The 20701-nt window shown below is 37.1% G+C and overlaps 1 protein-coding gene across 2 annotated transcripts in view; it reads left to right on the forward strand.

Moving 5' to 3' along the window:
* The window catches only part of LOC103811315 (synaptotagmin-1), a 74884-nt gene that overhangs the window by 44546 nt on the left and 9637 nt on the right, over positions 1 to 20701 (forward strand). Inside the window, exons 3-5 of one of the 2 annotated variants that reach the window (XM_009084280.1) lie at positions 2107 to 2229; positions 5646 to 5813; positions 9064 to 9231. In XM_009084280.1, the coding sequence (XP_009082528.1) occupies positions 2107 to 2229; positions 5646 to 5813; positions 9064 to 9231 (459 nt within the window). The remainder of the gene's footprint in view (positions 1 to 2106; positions 2230 to 5645; positions 5814 to 9063; positions 9232 to 20701) is intronic. The other variant, XM_009084281.1, reaches the window with a different exon arrangement.

Consider the following 20701-nt stretch of genomic DNA (forward strand, 5'->3'; position numbering starts at 1 on the left):
AACAGTAATGTGCTGGAGCTGTCTATCACTCTTCTGTCATGGTCCTCTTTTAGGGCAATATGGGATGATTCAGAGCAGTGGATCCTCAAGTTAACATCCCACTCTGACTTACTGCTTTCTGTTGTCTCCAGGCTCAGATAAATTTGGTTGCTTCAGTTGGACTGAGTCATGTTTTTAATACCAGTGAAAGCAAGGGTGTTTGGCGTAATCACATCACTCCATATCCTGAAAGCCCCACGTATAGTCCTTGCAGGGGCTGTGCCTCTTGCCAGAGCCTGTCAGTTTTCAAGTGTCACAATTCTTGTACTAGCAAAAATGTTGTGCTGCAGTCAGGGAATCCACTAGCTCAGCGATTAAAATGTATCAGACTAAATTTCGTTTCAGGCAGTTTAGCTCTTCCAAACAGAAATGGGTTAGTTCAAAAAATATTACTCTTCCAGTCTCACAGGTGATTCTCATCCGCTACCGACCTTTCCCACCAATCTGATCCAGGTACACTATAATTTATGTTCTTAGTATAAAGTCCATCATTCACTAACATTCAAATATTTGCCTCACACCCAGCTCCTCAGCTTGCATAAAGATTATTGCATTGATTTCAGTTGAGCTAGACCAGCAGAATTTCTAGCTTATTTCCAAAAGTAGAGAAATAATTGCTTAATACAGTACAGTTTTGAGACTGACCTTTTGAATTTAGTTCTGGCTTCTGAAAAATAACATTTTCTACTTTAGAGATCAATCTTTATTCTTACCAAGCCCAGACAACTATTGCATAGCTCCCACTGTTTTTGAGGCTGAGTGAGAATGTCAATACTTTCACATTTGTTCTCTCACCAACCACCATCAGCTGTGTATATAGTGACTTTCCAGCATTCCTATCTGCAGTCTATTGTTTAGAAATGCTGTAGGTTTGTTTAGACCACATTGTGAAAAAGGGAGAGAAAATCTTATTCTTGCACTTAGTAGTCTGTTTATGCAAGAAGCTCCATATAGAAAGAACTTTCATCCAGATAGGGCTCTTAACAGACAAGCATACTGTTTACTTCAGCATGCAAATAACAATTCTGGATGAATGCTCAGTATTGATTCTTTATTTTCACACTCTCAACTTTACTTGCACATTTTCCACAATTTTTCACTATTTGTTTCATCATTTTTATCTGTTTTTCAGTTCTTGCTGAATAAGATCTACATACTTAGTTATGGTTCACATGGTTTAATAATTGCATGAATTACCTTTTCCGCCACTGCAAATACGTCAGCTTTCTGGTACAGCAAAAAAAAAAAAAAAAAAAAAGATTGTTACATCATTTAGAATTTTAATTATGTATAAACTTGAAGATAACTTCTGTGTCCTTTAAAAGCCCCAGGTTTCATGCAATAGACAAACCTGTAAGCAGTTCTATATATCTTTATTTTGTGTTTCTTTCTAAGCAAACAAAAAGCAACTTGCAATCAGTTTGGTTCAGCCAAGCTTTATAGTGAGAATGAATAAAAAGGAAATTGGTCTCGGGAGGGAGGGAAGAGGAGAAACATGCATTTGCTAATAGCATGGTGGAAACTTTGCTTCCATATTCATTCTAAATAAACATGAAAAATGTTTGGCATATGATTGTAGGAAGAGCTCATCCACAGCACATGCTCTTTATCATAGTAGTCCTAAAGAAACGTGTTGCCAAATGCAAACAATTCACAGCATGCCCGACCAGGTTGACATTGCCAAGATACTGTTAAGTTGAATGAATGCGTGACTGCTTATTTAATAGCATGTTTGCCTTCTTGTGCCTCTTTAAGAGCCAGCCTGAGCCCAGAAGAATTTTCTTTTTACATCAAGATGGTATTATGTTTCTACTTTCAGGTTTTATAACACTTGTTGCTTGTTATAGGCCAGGGAGCTTTCTTCCTACTTCCATTGCTTGCTTGCTGATTTATAACATCTTCTTGAGTAACCCAAAAAGTATAAATATATATGAAAACTGCATATTGGTATTTCTGCTGTCATGCTTGCTTTTAATGGCTTTAAAGTAGATTTGAGGATAGTGTCTTACTTTTTACTAGTACTTAACATTTTGCCTTATTTATGAATATTACGTTGCTTCTTCCTAGGCTCTTAAGGATGATGATGCTGAGACTGGGCTGACTGATGGGGAAGAGAAGGAAGAACCCAAAGAAGTGGAGAAGCTAGGGAAAATCCAATATTCTTTGGATTATGACTTCCAGAACAATCAGGTTTGAAAAAAACAACCTGTTACATTTTGTTTCTGTGTGCAAGGAGAGAATGAAGTAATATATTTAGTTACAGTAGATATTTCTGAAATGCTTACTGCTTGCATGAAGTAAAGGGAGAAAGCAAGACAGAAGATTCATTACGGAGGTGCTACTAGATTAATATTCAATGTACTTGGAGTTTATATTGCATCTTTAATCAAAAATGGAAGGCAGTTTTATCTAATGGTTATTAATAACCTATATTAAGGCATCACCAATCAGTGTCAACCCACATTATATTATGGAGTGTGCATGCTGACACTAAAACATAGCTTCAGCCTTCAGATATTTAAAATAGAAGCAAACAAAAGATGGTAGGAAAAAGAGTAACAGGTAAGTTGTTTCACTGTGGCTCTTCTAGAAAGTTGGTAAGATTGCCAGGAGTGACTTATTCTCACTCCATCAAGTGTGAACTTCGCCTTAATAACTTGCTGAAATTGGTTCTGTTGCTCTCCATGGAACTACATTTACTAGCCAGGAAAAATCTAGTTTGGAACAGAAGTTCAAATATAAAGGTCTGTACCCCAAAAAAATCAGGAAAGTTGGACAAGAAGTCAAGGACTGGTATTCCTTCAATACGCTACTCTGAAGAGGGTAAGACCAAACTTTGGCCTGCTTGCCGAGGTTTTCAGAAGAAATAGATACCATGATGTGATGTAGACTTAGAATTGACCTACTTAACAGATCTGTCCACATCTTGAACTAGCTCATATTTAATGCCCCTCCATGGCATCTTCAGCAGGGATCACTTTTGTCAATTATACCAATTCATAGCCTCACATTAAAATTCACTGTGCTTAGCTTTGGACCAAAGTGCACCAACATATCTGAGTTCTTCACTTCTACTGCATGCCTTTCAGTAAACTTCAGAACACATATCCTGCATGTCATTTTTGGCAATTTCAGTCAAAAAACACATCATTCTTCTCTATTAAAAAAAAGAAATAACAACTTAAATCTCTGTTAATTCCTATTTATCATCTGAATTGACTTCCACATGTATTTGTGATTTACTTTCACATTCATATTCTTTATTTGATGTTGTCCACAGAATGTGGTACCCTTATTTGCTGCAAGACAAAGAGGATAAGGGAAACTAAGAAAAAGTTCTGTCAACAGGAGGGTATTTACACACAGCTATGACCTGGCATAATACATAGTTGTTAATTCCTATTTATCATCTGAATTGACTTCCACATGTATTTGTGATTTACTTTCACATTCATATTCTTTATTTGATGTTGTCCACAGAATGTGGTACCCTTATTTGCTGCAAGACAAAGAGGATAAGGGAAACTAAGAAAAAGTTCTGTCAACAGGAGGGTATTTACACACAGCTATGACCTGGCATAATACATAGTATTTGCCTCTATTTTCAACTGTCTTCTGGCTACCAGTGTTTGTTTTTCAATGCAAGAACTAAAAAGAGTTCTGAAACCTTTCAAGAAACTGATTAAAGGAGCTTTTCCTCAACTCCCAGAGCAAATTGCCTGGCCACATGATGAGTCGCACGGATCCCCCTTGAAATCAGTATGAAATCAGTATGAAGCCTTAGACTCTTCAGAAGCAGATTTAAAGAGGAGGAAAGGAAAAGTGGCAAATGTGTTCTGACAAATGGATTTCAGTTTCTTTAGAATATGAAAACAAATTTTCTGGGTGAATTTTATTAACGGAAGTGTTGATTTCGTGAACCATATTTTACAATGGGAAAGATGATGGAAGAGCCACAAATATGTAAATATGTGTTGTATTTAAGCTAATAAATTGAGTTCTGGATTTCTGTTTTATTTTGCTGGTCTAAACTGTGTTGCAGCTTAGAAATTGTCAGAGGATAGATGAGATAAAAGAGCAGAAGGGATTCAGTTGGGTTAGTATAGGGCAGTGGCGTGAAACTACAGTCCTAAAATCTGGTTAATATATTGCACAGGGTTAAGAATGGAGACAAGATGACCAATGTACTCTCCAGAGCACTGTGTTTCAGTTTTAGAGAGGGAAATTGTAAAAGGGAGTTAAATTGCTTTTCCATTCTGTTAACTGAAAATCATAGACTTGTTTTTCACTCTTTGTTGTGAAAGACTTGATGTAGATCCTGAACCTATCCATGTATTTATGAACTGTTATGAGTCTAGAATAAGAATGAGACAGAAGAAGGGAAGTGTTTCACACAGCTAAAGGAAAATGTTTCATGGAGCTTACGAGTCCATAGGGTGGAAAGCATGCAGGCCATACTGTAAGTTTAAAACTGGTGAAAATAAATCTGACTTTGAGGAATCTCTCAGAAGCCAGAAGCTCCTTTCCTAGATTGACTATATTGTGCTGTCTATCAGTTGCTAGAGCTTCTGTTTCCAATTTTAAACAATTCATCCATGAGAAAACCAAATATGTTGTGACTGAAGCACTAATTTTGAAGAAATATTCCCAGATTTCATTCCCAGTTCTTAATATCTTGACTTCAGAATTACCTTGAAGAGTCACTTCAATGTTTACATTAGCTCTGCATCTGTTGAATAAGATGAAAAGTTAGGGGTTTTTTTTCAGCTCCATTATGCTAATGGAGTCTAATAGAGGCTGGGATGTCTAGATAACAAGACATAAACATGACATAACGTGGCATAGCATAACGTAAAATAAGTCTGCATTTATAGCAGTTTAAACGTGGACAAGTTTCATCTGTGCTTCACTCTTGTTTTTAAAACTGTATAAGAGATTTAAAAATCTAATTTTTCTGGTTTACAGTGAGATTACAAATTGTTATTAGAATTTAGTTACCAAAGGTTAGTTTTCATAGGGTATTTTTTGAGAGTGCTGTACTTAGTTTACTACCTGAGCCCATTTATATACATAGCAAGAAAATGTAAATACAAGGAAGACTGCAAGATCCATTTGATCTCAATAAAGCCCTGCCTGAGGATTTGCCTTTGATTTTGTCACCTTTCTGTGTTTGGCTGGGTGGAAGGTTACATGTTGGGGATTTAAAATACAAATTTTGTAGTCAAAATTAGACAATCTTGATTGTTTAATAATGTGATTTCTATTCATAGTGCCAAGCATAGAAAAATAATGCACAAGAGGAGGGAGCAATTGAAAGTTATTTGATTGCAGTCTTTAAAAAGATGAAGTCTGTATTTAGCTGTAATCAGCTGCCCTTTGAAAATCTCTTTTCTGCTTTAAAACAGCCTTTGTACAGTCTGCATCTGCCATAATTGGTTTTCTGAAGTCTTTAGTGTTGCTTCATTTGCCTTCCTTGAAGTGGGGGGAGGGAGAGAGGAATAGTTTCTTATAGACCAGAAATAGAGTTTGCATGTGTATTTCTCTGTTACAGCTTTTTTATAAATATCTATTTGAAATTTCATTTTGCTGTTTTTCTCTCTTTTCAGCTTCTAGTTGGGATTATTCAAGCAGCTGAGCTGCCTGCATTAGATATGGGTGGTACATCTGATCCCTATGTGAAAGTCTTCCTGCTGCCTGATAAGAAAAAGAAATATGAGACAAAAGTCCACAGAAAGACCCTTAACCCTGTTTTCAATGAGCAATTTACATTCAAGGTATTTTTTTAATAATTATTGAAATTTTTTAATTTAACCATTATGTATCTCATGCTTGGCTATGAAGTTAGATGTCTTAGTTCTGATATTCGATCTTGCTGTAACATAGGAGAAGACCTCAGTAGGTTTAAGGACCTTGGTTTATCTTGATATATGACAATCTAATCCATACTTTATGGCTGGGTAGAATGTACAGCAAATTCAGAAAACAGTGACATGTTGACAAATGTCATGTAAATTTCACTAGAACAACATTTTCTTTAAAAACGTTTGTAGTCTCATTCATGAAATGCAGTATAACATTTCCTCAAAAAGAAGTTAAAACTCAAGGAAGATAAATGGATGACAGACAATATGGCAGATTAATCTTGCCAGACTTTATCATAGCAGTTCTTTGCCATGCTGCTTTACATATGAAAAGAAATCCTGTCTCAGGTTTAATAACATATGAATTAAATAAATGTAGCTAAGCCTTACACTGCAGTATTTAGATCATTCCAATAGTATCTATTAATAGTGTTTTTCTAAAACTGTAGCCAAATTTAAACCCAGGTTAAATACAATAATGGAATACTATACAGCATGTTTCACAGGGCTTCTCCTAATATACATTCCTCTGCTGTTGCTTTAGGCCTTTCTCTCTGTGCCCAATCTCATAATGACAGCTACAGATTGAAAACAGGAACAGTGAAAGACTCAGGCTATGAAATCATTCAATGAGAAAGATATCCCTGGAGGACAGAACTACTACTGCATATATAAGCTTACTTTTTTCCCTTGAAGATGTTCATAAAAGTAATCTTTTGTGGGGAGCTATTTTTTTCTTGAGCTTTCCTAAGAGAGTATTTAAAACAAAACAGAGTTCTAAATTACATATTGCCGTGCAGCTCACAAAAGCAGAGAAAGAACCAATAATGCTGTCATCTAAGTTGAAGGCACAAATTATAAATCAAATCAGCCACTCCTGGGCTATAATGTCCACTTGTTTTAAGTCACATCTTTAATATTCAAATTTTATGCTCCAGGGAATAGTTTGCTTTCCACACAAGACCTGACTGAGTGTTTAGGTGCATCTCAATATGGTATTTGATTATCCCCTGGATATTGTGGTCTGTACTTGAGAGAAAGCCAACAGAGCATGAAGTACTGTCGTTGTTTCGAGGACTACAGTGAAAAAGACAAGCAACCATTTAACTAGTGCTGCAACTGTAATAATAACTTCTGTGGGAACTGTTGACAATATCTCGTTTACTTGGGCCAAGCTTTGCTCCTGTGACCCACTTCACATGGTGTACAGCTTCTGTTGGTATCCTTCCCATTTCTCTGGCAACACTGCCCACTGGGCAGCCCAGACCCATTTGTTGCCTTCTCCTAGGGCACAGCTGTGAGCTGACTGCCTTCCTCTCTGTAGAGCTAATGGGAATGTGGTGACTTATATTTCTGCTGTATTGCATCTTGAGCCCTGAGCCTTAGTCCTTCCCTTCTTTGGGTGGTTGCCTGTGCTAGTCCCTTTTTCATTTCTTTTTCCCAGACATCCATGGTACTATTCCAAGATGCATGTGTTTGTCAGGCTCTGGATGTCTGAGCTGTATACCCACACTGTACTGCCAAAAGGAAACAGAGAAATCCTAGCTGGACTACATCAGTCTGGCAGAGGGAGGTGTTCCTCTTCAGGCCCGAAGTGGGAAGTGGGTTCGTGTCTAGAGGAACAGCACGTCTGTGCCAGAAAGCACTCCTATACATGTCCTTATACCAAGCTCTCACCTGATTTTAGTCAAGAGACTGACTGTCTCTGACTCGAGCAGAAAGCAGGGGGAGGAAGCAATCCTTTACAAGAGCTGAGGCTGTCCTTGGTAGTCCTGGACAAAGCTGGAGGCTGAGGCTACTTTAGAGGTAATGAATGGAGGAAGCATTTCAAAAGGAAGGTTGCTAAAATGAGCTTCACTGAGGTCAAGTTAATGATTACAGAAAAGTAAATAGTGATGAATGTAGTCTTTGCATGCATTCCAGATGACCAGGATCCATTAAGTAGTATTGTAAAATAGTGGAGAAAGAGACTTTAGAACACATCCCTTCTCCTGATTTTGAGGCTGTGTAAAAATGAAACTAATATTATTTAGAATTTTCCCTTCTGTAGCTTTTTAGAAGCTACAAATAATTTACAGAATGAAAATAGATTTTGCTGTAGTACAATACAGAACCATGTACTACGAAAACTATTCTTGTTAATGGAAGCTAGAGCTGGCTCTCAACTTGATAAGCTCATTTTAAACATTATATAACATGTTATGTAAGAGGGAAAACTACTCATGTTATTATTAGGTATTTTAAAAAGCAAGTGGAAACCAAACAGTAACAAAAGGCAAGAGTCCTAGGGTTTAAACAGACCAGAACATACAGATGTTAACAAGCCCAATGATAATGCCACACTTTCATTTCTCTTTTAATACAGACAATTAATAGGGAAATGGAAACCATTTATACTTGCAGAATATATTCAGATTGACGAAGTGTTCACATAAATCCAAACAGTTCCTAAACTGGACCTTTTCAGACAGCCACTCAAGTGTAACTTACCTGATCTGCTCATCTCCATCTGAATATTAAAAATGTGACTCATAAACATCCTAACTCACAGCATCTGTCTGAACCACATGAGAACAGCTGGAGAATTAGTCAGAACTTGGCTTTCTGCCACCACAATTTCTAGCTGTACGCAGTGACTTAGAAAGCACCGTAGTGTCTACAGTGTGAAAGGTGTAATAATGAAAAATATGCCCTGGTAAGTAATAGGTAGTGGTACCGTAAGAGAACTGTTTAGTGTCTAATTACTTTGTGTCAGATACAGTAAGCCAGTTCTGGTTTTTTCATCAGTCTGGGAACTACCCATCTCTGAGTGATGACAGGTGATTTATTGAGGAAGAGACACTATTGTGTGAAAAGTTCATGTGTCTTCAGCACAAATAATTGGGCTTCTTGTTTCAGTTTCATCACCCACAAAATGATTTGAAGTAGAATGAGAAAAACGCGGGAGTGATGAGTGAGCTGCCACATTGTTCTATCGAGTACCAGAGCCTTGTCTCAAGAAATACTGCATCTGGTGACTCTGAAACAAATACACCTCATAATTTTCTCTGCAGTTCAATTTACCTGAGATGACAGCTGATAAACCAAAGAAATAGATTTGCATTGTGGTGGACCAATCTTTATTGTCTCATATACGGAGTTTGTCATTTCCTCATCTTTGCAGGTGCCATACTCTGAGCTGGGTGGAAAAACTTTAGTGATGGCAGTTTATGACTTTGATCGTTTCTCCAAACATGATATCATTGGGGAATACAAGGTTGCAATGAACACAGTGGACTTCGGTCATGTCACGGAGGAGTGGAGGGACTTGCAAAGTGCAGAGAAGGAAGAGGTAAGAAAAATCAGACCTTTTTTCCCTCCAGGACACTTTTCTCCTCAGCTGGAGAAACAGTCAAACGAGCAACATTTTTTTCACCAAGACAGCTCCCATCTATTATCAGCATTTCTCAGACTTACTTTGCCTGATAAATTTTTGATAAGCATCTTTTCCAATACTCGTTGAATGGGACATTCTCCTTTGCTAATCTGATCAATCTTTCTGATATTTTATGCAACATATTAAGAAAGTTTTCATGAGTTTGACTTTTTCTTGAATTGGTGCAGTTTGGGTACATAGAATTTGCATTATAAGAGTGATGTGCATTTAGGTTTTCTTGTGGGCCTAATCAGTCTCAGTGTTTGCACCTCAAAACATCTTACTGTGCATGATGATAATGGTAGATTTGCACTGAAATACCTGATAATTTTTATTTAGCTGCTATGAAGTAATATCCGTTGGTTAACATAACAAATTTTACAAAAACCTTGGAATGGCATCTCACTCAAATATTTATCACCTTTTTTATTTTCCTCTCTGTGTCAACATCCTGTGGATTCATTATTTAGTAGGTATAATGCTTCGTGTACACAAGACACTTTTTGGAAATATTTCATCACCAAGTTGTGCATCCTGTGAGGTTGTTTGTGCCGATACATCCAACTTTTTGCTTATTACAAGACCATTTTGTACTTGGTTTTACATTATTTTCCTTGTAATTGATACCTGCCCACTCGTACTAGCCAGAGTGCACAGCATGCTTCAGTTCTCTGGTGAGAGGAGAAGGAATCTGAGTTTGAGTTTGTCATCATCTAATTTTGCTACTAAGTTGCTTTGGATTGGAAACTTAGTTTCTGTAATTAAAGGGACAATCTCTGAATGAACTCTTTCCTTCTTACAAGTGACACAAACCTGAATATTGGATTTAGACTAAAAGCTGTGAAAAATGCAGCAGATGCAGAGCCATGCAGCCTTCTCAGATATTCAAAAATGGTATATTTCAGTCTTACCTTTAGGAGTGTTTTTAAAAACAGTATTTTCAGATGGCTTTTTTCAACTGCTTATTGATTTGCAAGCTGCTGCTACATTAGCACTGTTCTGCATGGCATTATTTTATCATGACAACATTTGCGGGGCTCTTTTTTCTTGTGACATTGGCACCCTTGCTATATGGGGCATTTTTCTTACACTGTTAGAGCTAGATATGAAAATGAAATAAAGACAAAACGGAAGTTTGTAGTTCAGGGGCCCTATTCCTTCAAGGCCTCAACATACTGGAAAGCTGGAAATGTGAAACTGAAGCGTATTAATCCTTCCAAACTTTATTAAGTAGCAAATTGGTCCTTTATTGCATACTTCCATAAATGTGTTCTGACTTGGAAAATACTTTTTATTAAAACAGAAGGAGGTAATTAAAATAAATAATTCTGGAAGTGTTTGGATATTAGAAGAGTATTGCAAGAGTTTTGAATAGTTTGCAGTACAGATGAAATCTAGGTTGTACCTTATTTGTGCTTACAGAGCCCAAGCAAACTGATGGATGTGTATTTTTATATGCACTTGTCATTTATCCATGCAAATATATTTGCATGCAAGTTGTTAGCTAGAAGAAACTAGCTTTACTGAGTTCCCATCTGAGCCTCTGCTCTCTCCTTTCTTCAGATTTCAAATACTATATATGCAGTGTATGTATATATATATATATTATGATTTTTGTAGTTTTTTGGTAGGGCTTTTTTGAAGTTGCTACCAAAGCATGGCTGTTTTATTTACAAGGAGCTGGGCAATAAGATCCTATGAAAACATCATGAAAAACTGCTTATACCAACTCCCTAAATATGTTTTTATATTACAGGAGATCTTCTGTTTTATTTTTGCATCTCAGTGCTCATAAGCATGCAAGGTATCCAATTAATATGGAAGAATATAATGACTTAGGTTATTTGGAGACTTTTTAATCTTAGTTTTCTATATACTGTGTGTAGCTTTTCTACAGCAGTTCATTAGATCACTGTACAAATAAAAAGTGATCCCACAAAAAACAGTTACTCACCAGCCAAGTGTATTTAATCTGAAAGGTCTTCACTTATTTTAACTCCATTATGGAGCTTCTACTTCTCTCATATATATGTTGAGCCTGATTCAAAGAATTGCTTAGCCCAATTTAGGAAAAAAATATCTACCAAGAAGCAAGAGAGTTGCATCTGTCAGTGGTTTGGGAGTTGTGTTTCACATGAAATGTCATTCATATTTCCATATTTGACTACTGACAAGTACCTCACCATCTTCAATGTTCCAGTTCCTGCTCTGCAGCAAAGTTGCCAAGCAAATATCAGTATATTCTAAGTGGTAATAAATAGGGAACAGAGAGGGATGGGAGAGTTCCTATCTCCATAAACAGGTTATCAGCTGATACAGCAGACTTTGCAGAATTCACAGCAGCTATGGCTGCAACCAAAAATTACCCTGGCTGCAGAATTAGCAAATACAGCACTGTGCATAAAAAAGCTAACATGATTTACCTATGCCAGATGTGTAGCAACAGACACATGCTTGTCTCTTGGTAGTGATGATGAAGACAATATGGTAGTCTGGCTTACTACAAAACAAATTAAAATGTAAGCAACCATATTTCATCCAAAAATGCATGACAGATATAATTCTATTGCTACCAAAAATCTTTTGTAGACTATTCTGCATGTTATAGTTGTATAATGATTTTGCCCTTGAAAAGCACATCTGTATGTGGTCTGCAATATTTGAAGACTGACAGGGTTTATTTCCTTTTTTCCCTTACAGCACTTAGATATGTTTGTCAGTTCTTAGCAGCCTAGTGCTAATTAGAATTCTAAATATATTTGAAAATAAGTGTCAGATGCCAAACTATCCTTAATGTTTAAATTATGACCCCTAAATAAGATGTGTACCAAAGCAATTGGTGGCAATTGTCACTTGGTGGCATCAGTCAAACTGAATATAGAAGTCTTACTTTTATTTTTCTTTATGTCAAATTCGGCTGATGCACATCACAGAATTACAATTGAATTGACACTTCAATCATAGAGGGGAAAATAATTTTATGAGCAGTTGCTCTTCTTTTTGTTCAGAAAACTCCACTGTACTTTCCATCCTTTTTTTCTAAATGGGCTTGAAATTGATGGCAGAGGATGAAGGTTTAATGAAATAATTTGAAGCTCTACCTCTCACAGCCCAGCCATTTGAATGGCATCTCTCTGACACTGCATTCTCTTCTGGGAAAGGTCTTATTAATATATTTATGATGGTAAAGCACTTTGAAGGTACAAACCTTTATGTGAGTATTTGTTATTACTGTGAGAGGGCTTTGGGAATATACAAGTCTGTACAATAAGTGCTAAATATTGAGGAGGCCACTGCTAATGAGCTGCATACCTTGAATCCTTTTTCCTTAGCTGCTTTTCAGATCTGTTGTCCTTGTGAATGTATGGAAATTATTTATCTAGTAGTCCTTCTGTCTCATTTGGCTAAGAGCATGGGAGGGAAGAGTGGTAGATGCTGAAAGGTTATTCACTTTTACCAAGTCTGACATATAATGGTTTGGGCACAGAGTTAACAAGCAGATCACAGGAGTTTGCTCCTCTCTGTCATCTACCAGATGTCACTGGCATTAACTTTATCTGGGTACACGCTGCATCCAATATCTGTTACCACTCCAGTACAGAAGACCAGACAGACCTCTTTGCTCACAGCAGTGTGAATCATACTGAGAGTCATCTTCTGAATACTTCAGCTGATTTCCCTCCAGACATTTTCTTATATTGGCACTTAAATTGAAAACCTGTTGTAGCAAACATGCCAAGAAATTTTAGGGAATATAAGGAAGAGCAGAAACAATTCTTTCCCTTGAAAGCAGTGGAGAAACAGAGCCTTATTCCATGAGAAGAATCTTTGACCTGATAATATCCACCAGCAAGAGTTCTGCAGACCTTTTACAACTGCCATCAATTAAGACTCTGGCCATTATCTGACTAGGCATCCACCATGGATAGGTTACATGACAGATGCATGCTCCTATCGCAGTGGGTTGTGATGAGTATATTTTACACATGGCTTCTGAGCTGAAGTCTGCTGGAAAACACCAGCTTCTCTCCTACATGATGCACAGCCCCAAGCAGGACAGATGCTACAGTACTGCCTTGGAAAGGGGTCAGGTGCAAACTTTCTGCAGCTGGAGAGTGAAAGACCAGTTCTGTGAAGCTTGATGTGTGTTATTCGTGAGGATTGTTCTTTCTTTCCTCATCAAAGAATAAAAGATGAAGAAAGGCGGTGAAAAAGTGGTCCTGAAATGGGTATATTTAATACCTTGGTATGCTTCATAGAAGTTGGAGACTGACAAAGTTAGTGAGCTGTCTAGCCTGCTGACTCTTTAGCACTGAAACTTGCAGAGAGTTAAGAGGAAAGGACATTTTTACAAACGCCACTGTCAAATCACAGCAGCAAATCACTGTTATTTTCTGTTATAGTTATATCAGAGATGGACAGATGATCTAATAGGCCTTTCCCATCTCTGATAATAACACTTAGTTCTTTTACAGCTTTGCAGATAGCATAGTGCTTTGAAAAAGAAAGTATCATTATCCCTATGGAGATGCTGTCAGTGTGTCAGACAAATTTTAAAATGTGAGATCTCCTTTCTTTAGCTGCATGTTATATTGGATCCCTATGTTTTCTTCATGGTGTTCAAATTTTCTCAAGTTCACATCTTCTTGCACTAAATTAAAACTTTAAAATGTTAAATCTAAGGGAGGTTTGATTTTCGGGTTTTGTGGAGAGTTAGAGCACTGCAGTGTTGGAATGCCTGTTCAGCATTGTAAGTGCAGCATCTGTCCTGCTGAGGAACTGAGTTTGATAGTGAGACAGGGAGCAAAACAGAGGTTCTCAAATTTGAAAATAAGCAAGTAATCAACCAGATTACTTGTTTTTCATCTTGAAATTGAAGATATTAAAATGTTGTGATTTTTAAAGTAAAACATTATGATTCAAGTAGAGCAGTTACAGTATGTTTCAGGCTGTTACAATTATGCATTTCTTTTCTTGCCTTTCATACTCAAACCTCTGACAATCCCACTATATACCTTTGTTGAGTATTCTCTCTTAGCTCCCTCTCTGGAAGAGACACCTACCTTAGGAGGTCAGAGGCATTCTTGTGTTATAGTAAAAATAATGTAATTGGCTTACTTGAAATCCAAAGAGAACTTCTCTTGATTCATTTCAGACTGTCTGGCTTTACAGATATTAAATTCAAATACAGAGGACAGTAGAAAAGAAGAAGTTGTGGTAGTATTAAATTCAGGCTCTTCTGGTACTTTTCTGTACCTGGACATAATTCATTTTGGGATCAGAAAATCCTGTTTTGCTTATTTATCAAAACCATACTTATTACCATTTTACGTCTAGTGTGGAAGGAGATCTTGAGGTTAAACTCTGCTGGCAGAGTAGATCCTATACTTGGTGCTAAGAATCTAATGACCCATACACAAAAGTGGTAGGAGTAGTAATAATAGCAATAAGAATAATGATGATGGTGTTGATTTTTGACAAGGTATATTCCTAAAACTCTTGTAGAAAATTACAAAGCCAAAGGAAGGAAGTGGGAATTCCCAACCTCCACTTCTTAATGTTATTGTGTGTGGATTTATTGCTCGAGTATAGGATATTTTAAAATGCTTAATAAAGGAGAGAGGCCAGACCAGACAAGGAGTTCAAAAGCACTGCCACATACAATGGCAATTGGAAAGCAATATTCTGAATAGTGATTTTATAAGGTTTGAGAAAGATGATGAGAGGAATCAAAAATCATCTTGGAGTTCTTCCTAAAAAGACTTAAACAGAATTTATATTCAGAAAGCTGATGTTATCAGTCATTTACATGGGTTGAAGTATATTCCAAGTGGAAGGCACTGATGCTACAGTGCAAAGAGATGCTTTGGATGGGAACTGCAGAAGGAATTCCAGGAAATGCAACCATAATCATGGCTGGTATAAAGTTCTGTAGGAGAGATTGCAAATGAATCTGCAGAATCAGCTGACTGGTATGAAAAGGTCACAGAATGTGTATATTTGAAATTTTTCAGCATTGTTCTCCAACTGGACTTTTATGTACTTACTTACTTTTCTGACCAGAAGCATCAGTGCATGCATGTTTCAGAAGCAGAAATTACCTCACTGATATTCTAGGCAGAAGATTTGCAGTAGTCCAGGGTAATACCTTATTTCCCTTTGTCTTCTACTTATCCAGACTAACAGTGACAAAAATTGTTACCTGATTGCTGTTACAAACCAGGATCAGGACCTAAGGGTAGCTGTAAAATGGCAGTATCAAAATGCTCCATCATAAATATCGCTAGAAAGACCTTCAAAACAGACCAGCATTTCAATGGTCATGAGGGAAGAGTAGGTTTCATATAAAAGACATTTTCACTAGAAGGTTAAGGAGTAGTACGCTACTCTAGTCTTCTCATGTTGTTGTGTCCACTCTACATAGAACTAAGAGATTTTGACTTCCAGAAGCATCAGAAAATGATGTATTTTTAAAATGGTTAAAGACAAAGATGTAGGAATAGTGGTCCAAGAAAGAAAGGAATTAGACATTCTCTTCATTTTTTTTCCTGTCAGCTTTTAAACAGCGATTTAGACCATGTCAGAGATTACCATAGTAACCATTTAACCTCTCTTCAGAGTGTGCTGTGTTTCTCTTTAGTTCAACAATGAGCTTAACTGGTGTTTGAAGCACTTTGCATTGTACCTGTGACAGGAATTAGCGCCAAATGCCCTAATCACAGTAAGAATCCGGAACATGCATTTTCCCTTCAGTGGTAGTAGGCTTTTATTTAGTATATGCTAATGTTTTAAGAGGTAGAGTACATGAATTTAGGAAGTATTACCAGGTGTTATTTCTTGGCTAAATGGAATACAAACAGGGATAACTCAGTCCTACAAGTACCTGTTAAATTGTATCCTATAACTCAGCCTTCTACCAAAGGCCAAAGAAATCCTTCACTGCGGTTGTGTATTGTTAGTGTGTTACAGGTGATTCAGAACATTGGTCGTTTTAGTGCACTCAACCCTGTACATCTTTCCTCTTTCTTTTCCATGGCCTTTGGCAGCTTACTTTGTGATCATAACTAGAGAAACACTCAGGACTTGATGATTTAAATTAGATTCTATAAACCTTTGGAATCGTGTAGCCTTTTCCTCTTGTTCATGTCTAATTCTTTCTGGGCAGGGTGCTGTTGTACAAAATAATAACTTGCAGAAAAAATCCTTTTCATAGATGATCTTTGTTTCTGCATTTGATGCATTCTTCTGTTGTAGGTTAATAGAGAAATGACATTTCCAGTTTTTAGTATCATGCAGTCTATGGCATACACACACATCAGCCCTTTTTGAAGGACTAATTATGGCTAGTCTTTCGCTTTCAATCATACAGATCAAAGCAAATATTGCTATTCTTGAATGTTCCTAGGTAACTTTATGTCATAGCTAAGACTTAAGTGGTTAACAAGATCCACCTAAATGCTTTTCTGTACCTTATCTGAGCATGAACATTGATGATGTTACTGTTATACACTTTGAATTTTTTAACTTCTCTGTCAATTAAAATTCCAATAGCGTTGAATTTTACTCCAATGATACCAATGCCTAAAGATCAAACCATTTCTCCTCTCTCTCTCTCTCTCTCTCCCTGTAGACTTTCATAACACTGGCCACATGAAGAGAAAAATTCAAAAAATGCTGATTGATCTCTCTGTTTCTTACTCTTTTCAGGTTTTTTCTTCTTTTTAACTTCTACCATCATTCTATACACCTGAGTCAGTTAATCATTAAATTGCATTTTGTGGCCTCCAGTCTAAAGTTGAGGTTACTTTTCAGTATTTATGTTGACCAGAGATGAAACTTCTGTAAATCACTCCACCTCCTCACTTCTCAGCACCTGTTCTCCCACTCTTTGTGTCTGCAAACATATGAGACGTAGACCTGAGCATAAAGCAGAAATGCATGTTTCTTTTATGATGCATCTTTGCTGATGGAAGCTTTTGTACAGAGAGTTTTGTGAACAGCCTTTAGTTGCATTAACTGTGCCATTTTGTTTCAGCTGGCTGCCTGGCTGGCTTGCTCACTAGATGGATGGAGGGATACTGTAGTTGTTTTGTCCCTTTCACTGGCAGAGTTTCCAGAGTATGAGGTTTTTTCTGTGGAGGGCTTTAGTATGGTCACTGCAACAGAATTACTACTGCTGTCTCCCTAAAGCAGAACACAACTCACTTTGAGCTACAATCATCAGTGTGCAGATCAAATCCATTTCCCATCTTGATTTGGACCCAGGTATGTATTGTATGTGCTTCTTGCTGGCCAAAAGCTAAATGAAAGGAAGTACCTGAAACTGAATCCAGTGACATGGGGGCCAAGAGGTTTTTCTTGAGCATTAGGTCTGCAAATATAATTATAGAAATAGTACCAGAGGTCAGAGTTTCCTAACCAGTTAGTGAGTGAGAAAGAGTTCAAAGTTGTGTGGTATGTTATTGTTGCTTGATTGGCTGCGTGCATTCACCTACAACAGAATGGAATTAGAGCTTCCACTGTCACTGATAAAAGCAACGAAATTCGGGAACCCTTCTTTGTGCCTTTCTCCGATAGTGGCTGACCTTAAGTTCAAATTTCATCTTAGATAAAGGCCTTGTCTTAAAATTCTAAACCAGGTCATTCCCTGTACAATTAGCATTATGTGGGATTTATAAGTTGCTTTTGATGGCACTGGCATAGAACATGTCGTTGCAGCTTCTCAGTGATATGGCAATGGGTAGACAGTGCCTGAGCTTCCCATTCCTTAGTGTTAGATGCTACTTAAATTACTTCTGGTTGTCTGGAATCCAGTTATTTTACCTTTGCTTTTCCATATCATCTTCAGTAACTGTGAAAATTAACAGGAGGTAAAAATTAACATCTTGTTGATGAATGGAGCTAGGGCTTCAAAAGTGGCAGCAGTTCATTTTCATGGGAGTGCCCTGAGGTCTTCAGCTGTCTGTTAATGCCCAGCCCAGAATTAGATACCAATGGATTATGTCAAAAGTGTTTTTACTCATTCAGACTTTCACATTAATCAGGCCAAACATCAATTTTTTGTCCTGCTTTAGAGCAGGCTAGTTTTCAATGATATGTGGGTCATTTGTATTAATGTTGATTACTCTAATTTTTTGCTTGTATTTGTTCAGAAAATAGGTGCAGCTTTAGCAAGTCTGTGACACAAAGTAAGAGCTGCAGTTCTTCGACAGCACATGTCTGAACCCATGATTTCTTGCTTGTCATAGTAGTCTTCCATCCCTGCACTTTCTTCTTCTATCACAATTAAACATTGACTTGTATATGACAATATATCAAAGCTCTCAAAACCTCCCCACCTGTAATTTCATGTGCCATGCCATGTGCCAGATTTCTGCATGCTTCCCCATCCTCTTATTCTTTACAGTGAAGAGCAGTTTGTGTCATTGCAATGTTTCTCTAGATATAGAATCATATTTTTCCACATACTGTTTACATCATTAAATCATTTTAAATCTCTTAAAAGACATGATTATTTCTTCAGAATATCTGTTTCTGATGCTAAACTGTTGGTTGACTTCTTAATGGAGAACTGTATGCTTTTACTTTTATTCATCAGCCTAAAAGAAAAAATGCACATGGAGTGTGTTGAAAGTTGCAGCTTTTATTATTTAAAACATGAAATACAAAAATTAATATTTTCACTAATATTATAATTGTAAATGAGAACAGATTTTAATGAAGCTCTACTAGATTTTCTGCAGCAGTCATATGTTCCAGAATGACTTCAGAATATTGGTTTCCTGCTTGGATTTCAGCTGTAGAGTTCTGCCTTTGGTGTAAGTTCCTGCAAACAGCAACACTAGTCACATTATATAAGAATTTAAGGCTCTAAAACTTTCCTGTTTATATACTCCTTATCGTGAAAACTAGTTGTTAATCTGCCATTCAGCCATAATCATTACATGTAAAGCTCTGAATATCTTGCGTATAAATATTGGGACATGCTCCTTAGAGTTTTTAGCCCACCTGTTCATTGATTGCTTGAGTTTGTTTCCAGAGGGCACCACTGTGTGAGCTTTTATGAGTCACTGAGGATGACAGATCTTTAGATCTGATCTGTTTTATTTGCACTGGATGTAGACTAGCTAAAATTAAAATTCTCTTTCTGGAAAAAATAAAATCTCCCATTTCAAAAACCTTTGTATTTTCTTTAGAAATAGTCCTATTTCTCAACAAATCAGGCATTTTTCGAAATTGGATGATGTTGTCTGCCCTAAATCTGGAGGAGTCCTAGGTCTTCAAGGAACATTTTAAAGAACTGCTATAATCAAAGTCAGTCCAGGATACAAGCAGAATCCTGGAGATTGTAGCATTCCCCCAGAGCCAAGCTGGGAGGAAAGTGGCACAAGAAAACCTCCTTACAAGCTTGAAAATTTGAACTTGCTTGGTTTTGGAGCAAGGAGACAGAAACTGTCTGATTCTTAGCCCATGGTATTTTGTCCTGGCTGCATGGCTATAGACTGCAAACTCTGAAGGCTCAGATTTCCTCATGGCATCCTGACTTAAACAGAAATTCAAAAATTCTGCGTAAGACCTTATTGGCTAAGGATACAAAGAGAGTAGACCAACATTCTTTATAGGCAGCTGTGCACTCCACTGGAAAACTTTTAGAGGGTCTTCAAACCCAAAGAATTTGGAAGCTTCTGCTTTTAAGACAGATTAAGAAAATAACGCAACCCTTATAGCTTCAGCAGGTAGTCTGTCTCTGTCAAAAATGTGTACTTTATTTGTTATTTGGCTGTTACTGGATTCTACTCCAATTTGCTGATTCTTGTTATGTCCTTGAGTAGATTCAAGCCATTTAATATATGATGTTTTCTCTTCTCTACAGTACTTAAGCGCTGTAATCAAGTGACTTCCAACCATCCTCAGAAATTTGCAGTAATTAATCTTTTCTATTTTTCACAATCAGGCTTTTTCTCCATTTTTCCAATAAGAGCTGTAACTTTACCATCTTTGTAGTTTTAAGTATCTTATAAAAATAAATACGTACACAAGAACCGTGTGCTGTATGCATTATTTCTTTGCCAGACAGGCAAAGTCACCAGTTACTTCTGATCACATCTACTATTGAATGTTTTGCACAGCGCCATATTACAGTTCATGGTCTGTAACTTATGACCCTAAATCCGCAGCAGGAGGCATTGCCTTGTGAGATACATTTCCTGATTCAGGAGATACTTAGAAATAATCTTGAGTTCTTTGTCTTAGAATGTAGAGGTTTTGCTTTTGGCTGTATGGCTGTGTGATTGGTTACAGCTAAGTGATTTAGCACTTTCTCTCTGACCAACCTGTTGCATTATTATTTACTGCTATGACAGTTTTTATATCACCTGCTTACTTT

This window comes from Acanthisitta chloris, unplaced genomic scaffold (genome assembly GCF_000695815.1).
Source record: "Acanthisitta chloris isolate BGI_N310 unplaced genomic scaffold, ASM69581v1 scaffold4231, whole genome shotgun sequence".
In the NCBI taxonomy this organism is placed as follows: domain Eukaryota; kingdom Metazoa; phylum Chordata; class Aves; order Passeriformes; family Acanthisittidae; genus Acanthisitta; species Acanthisitta chloris.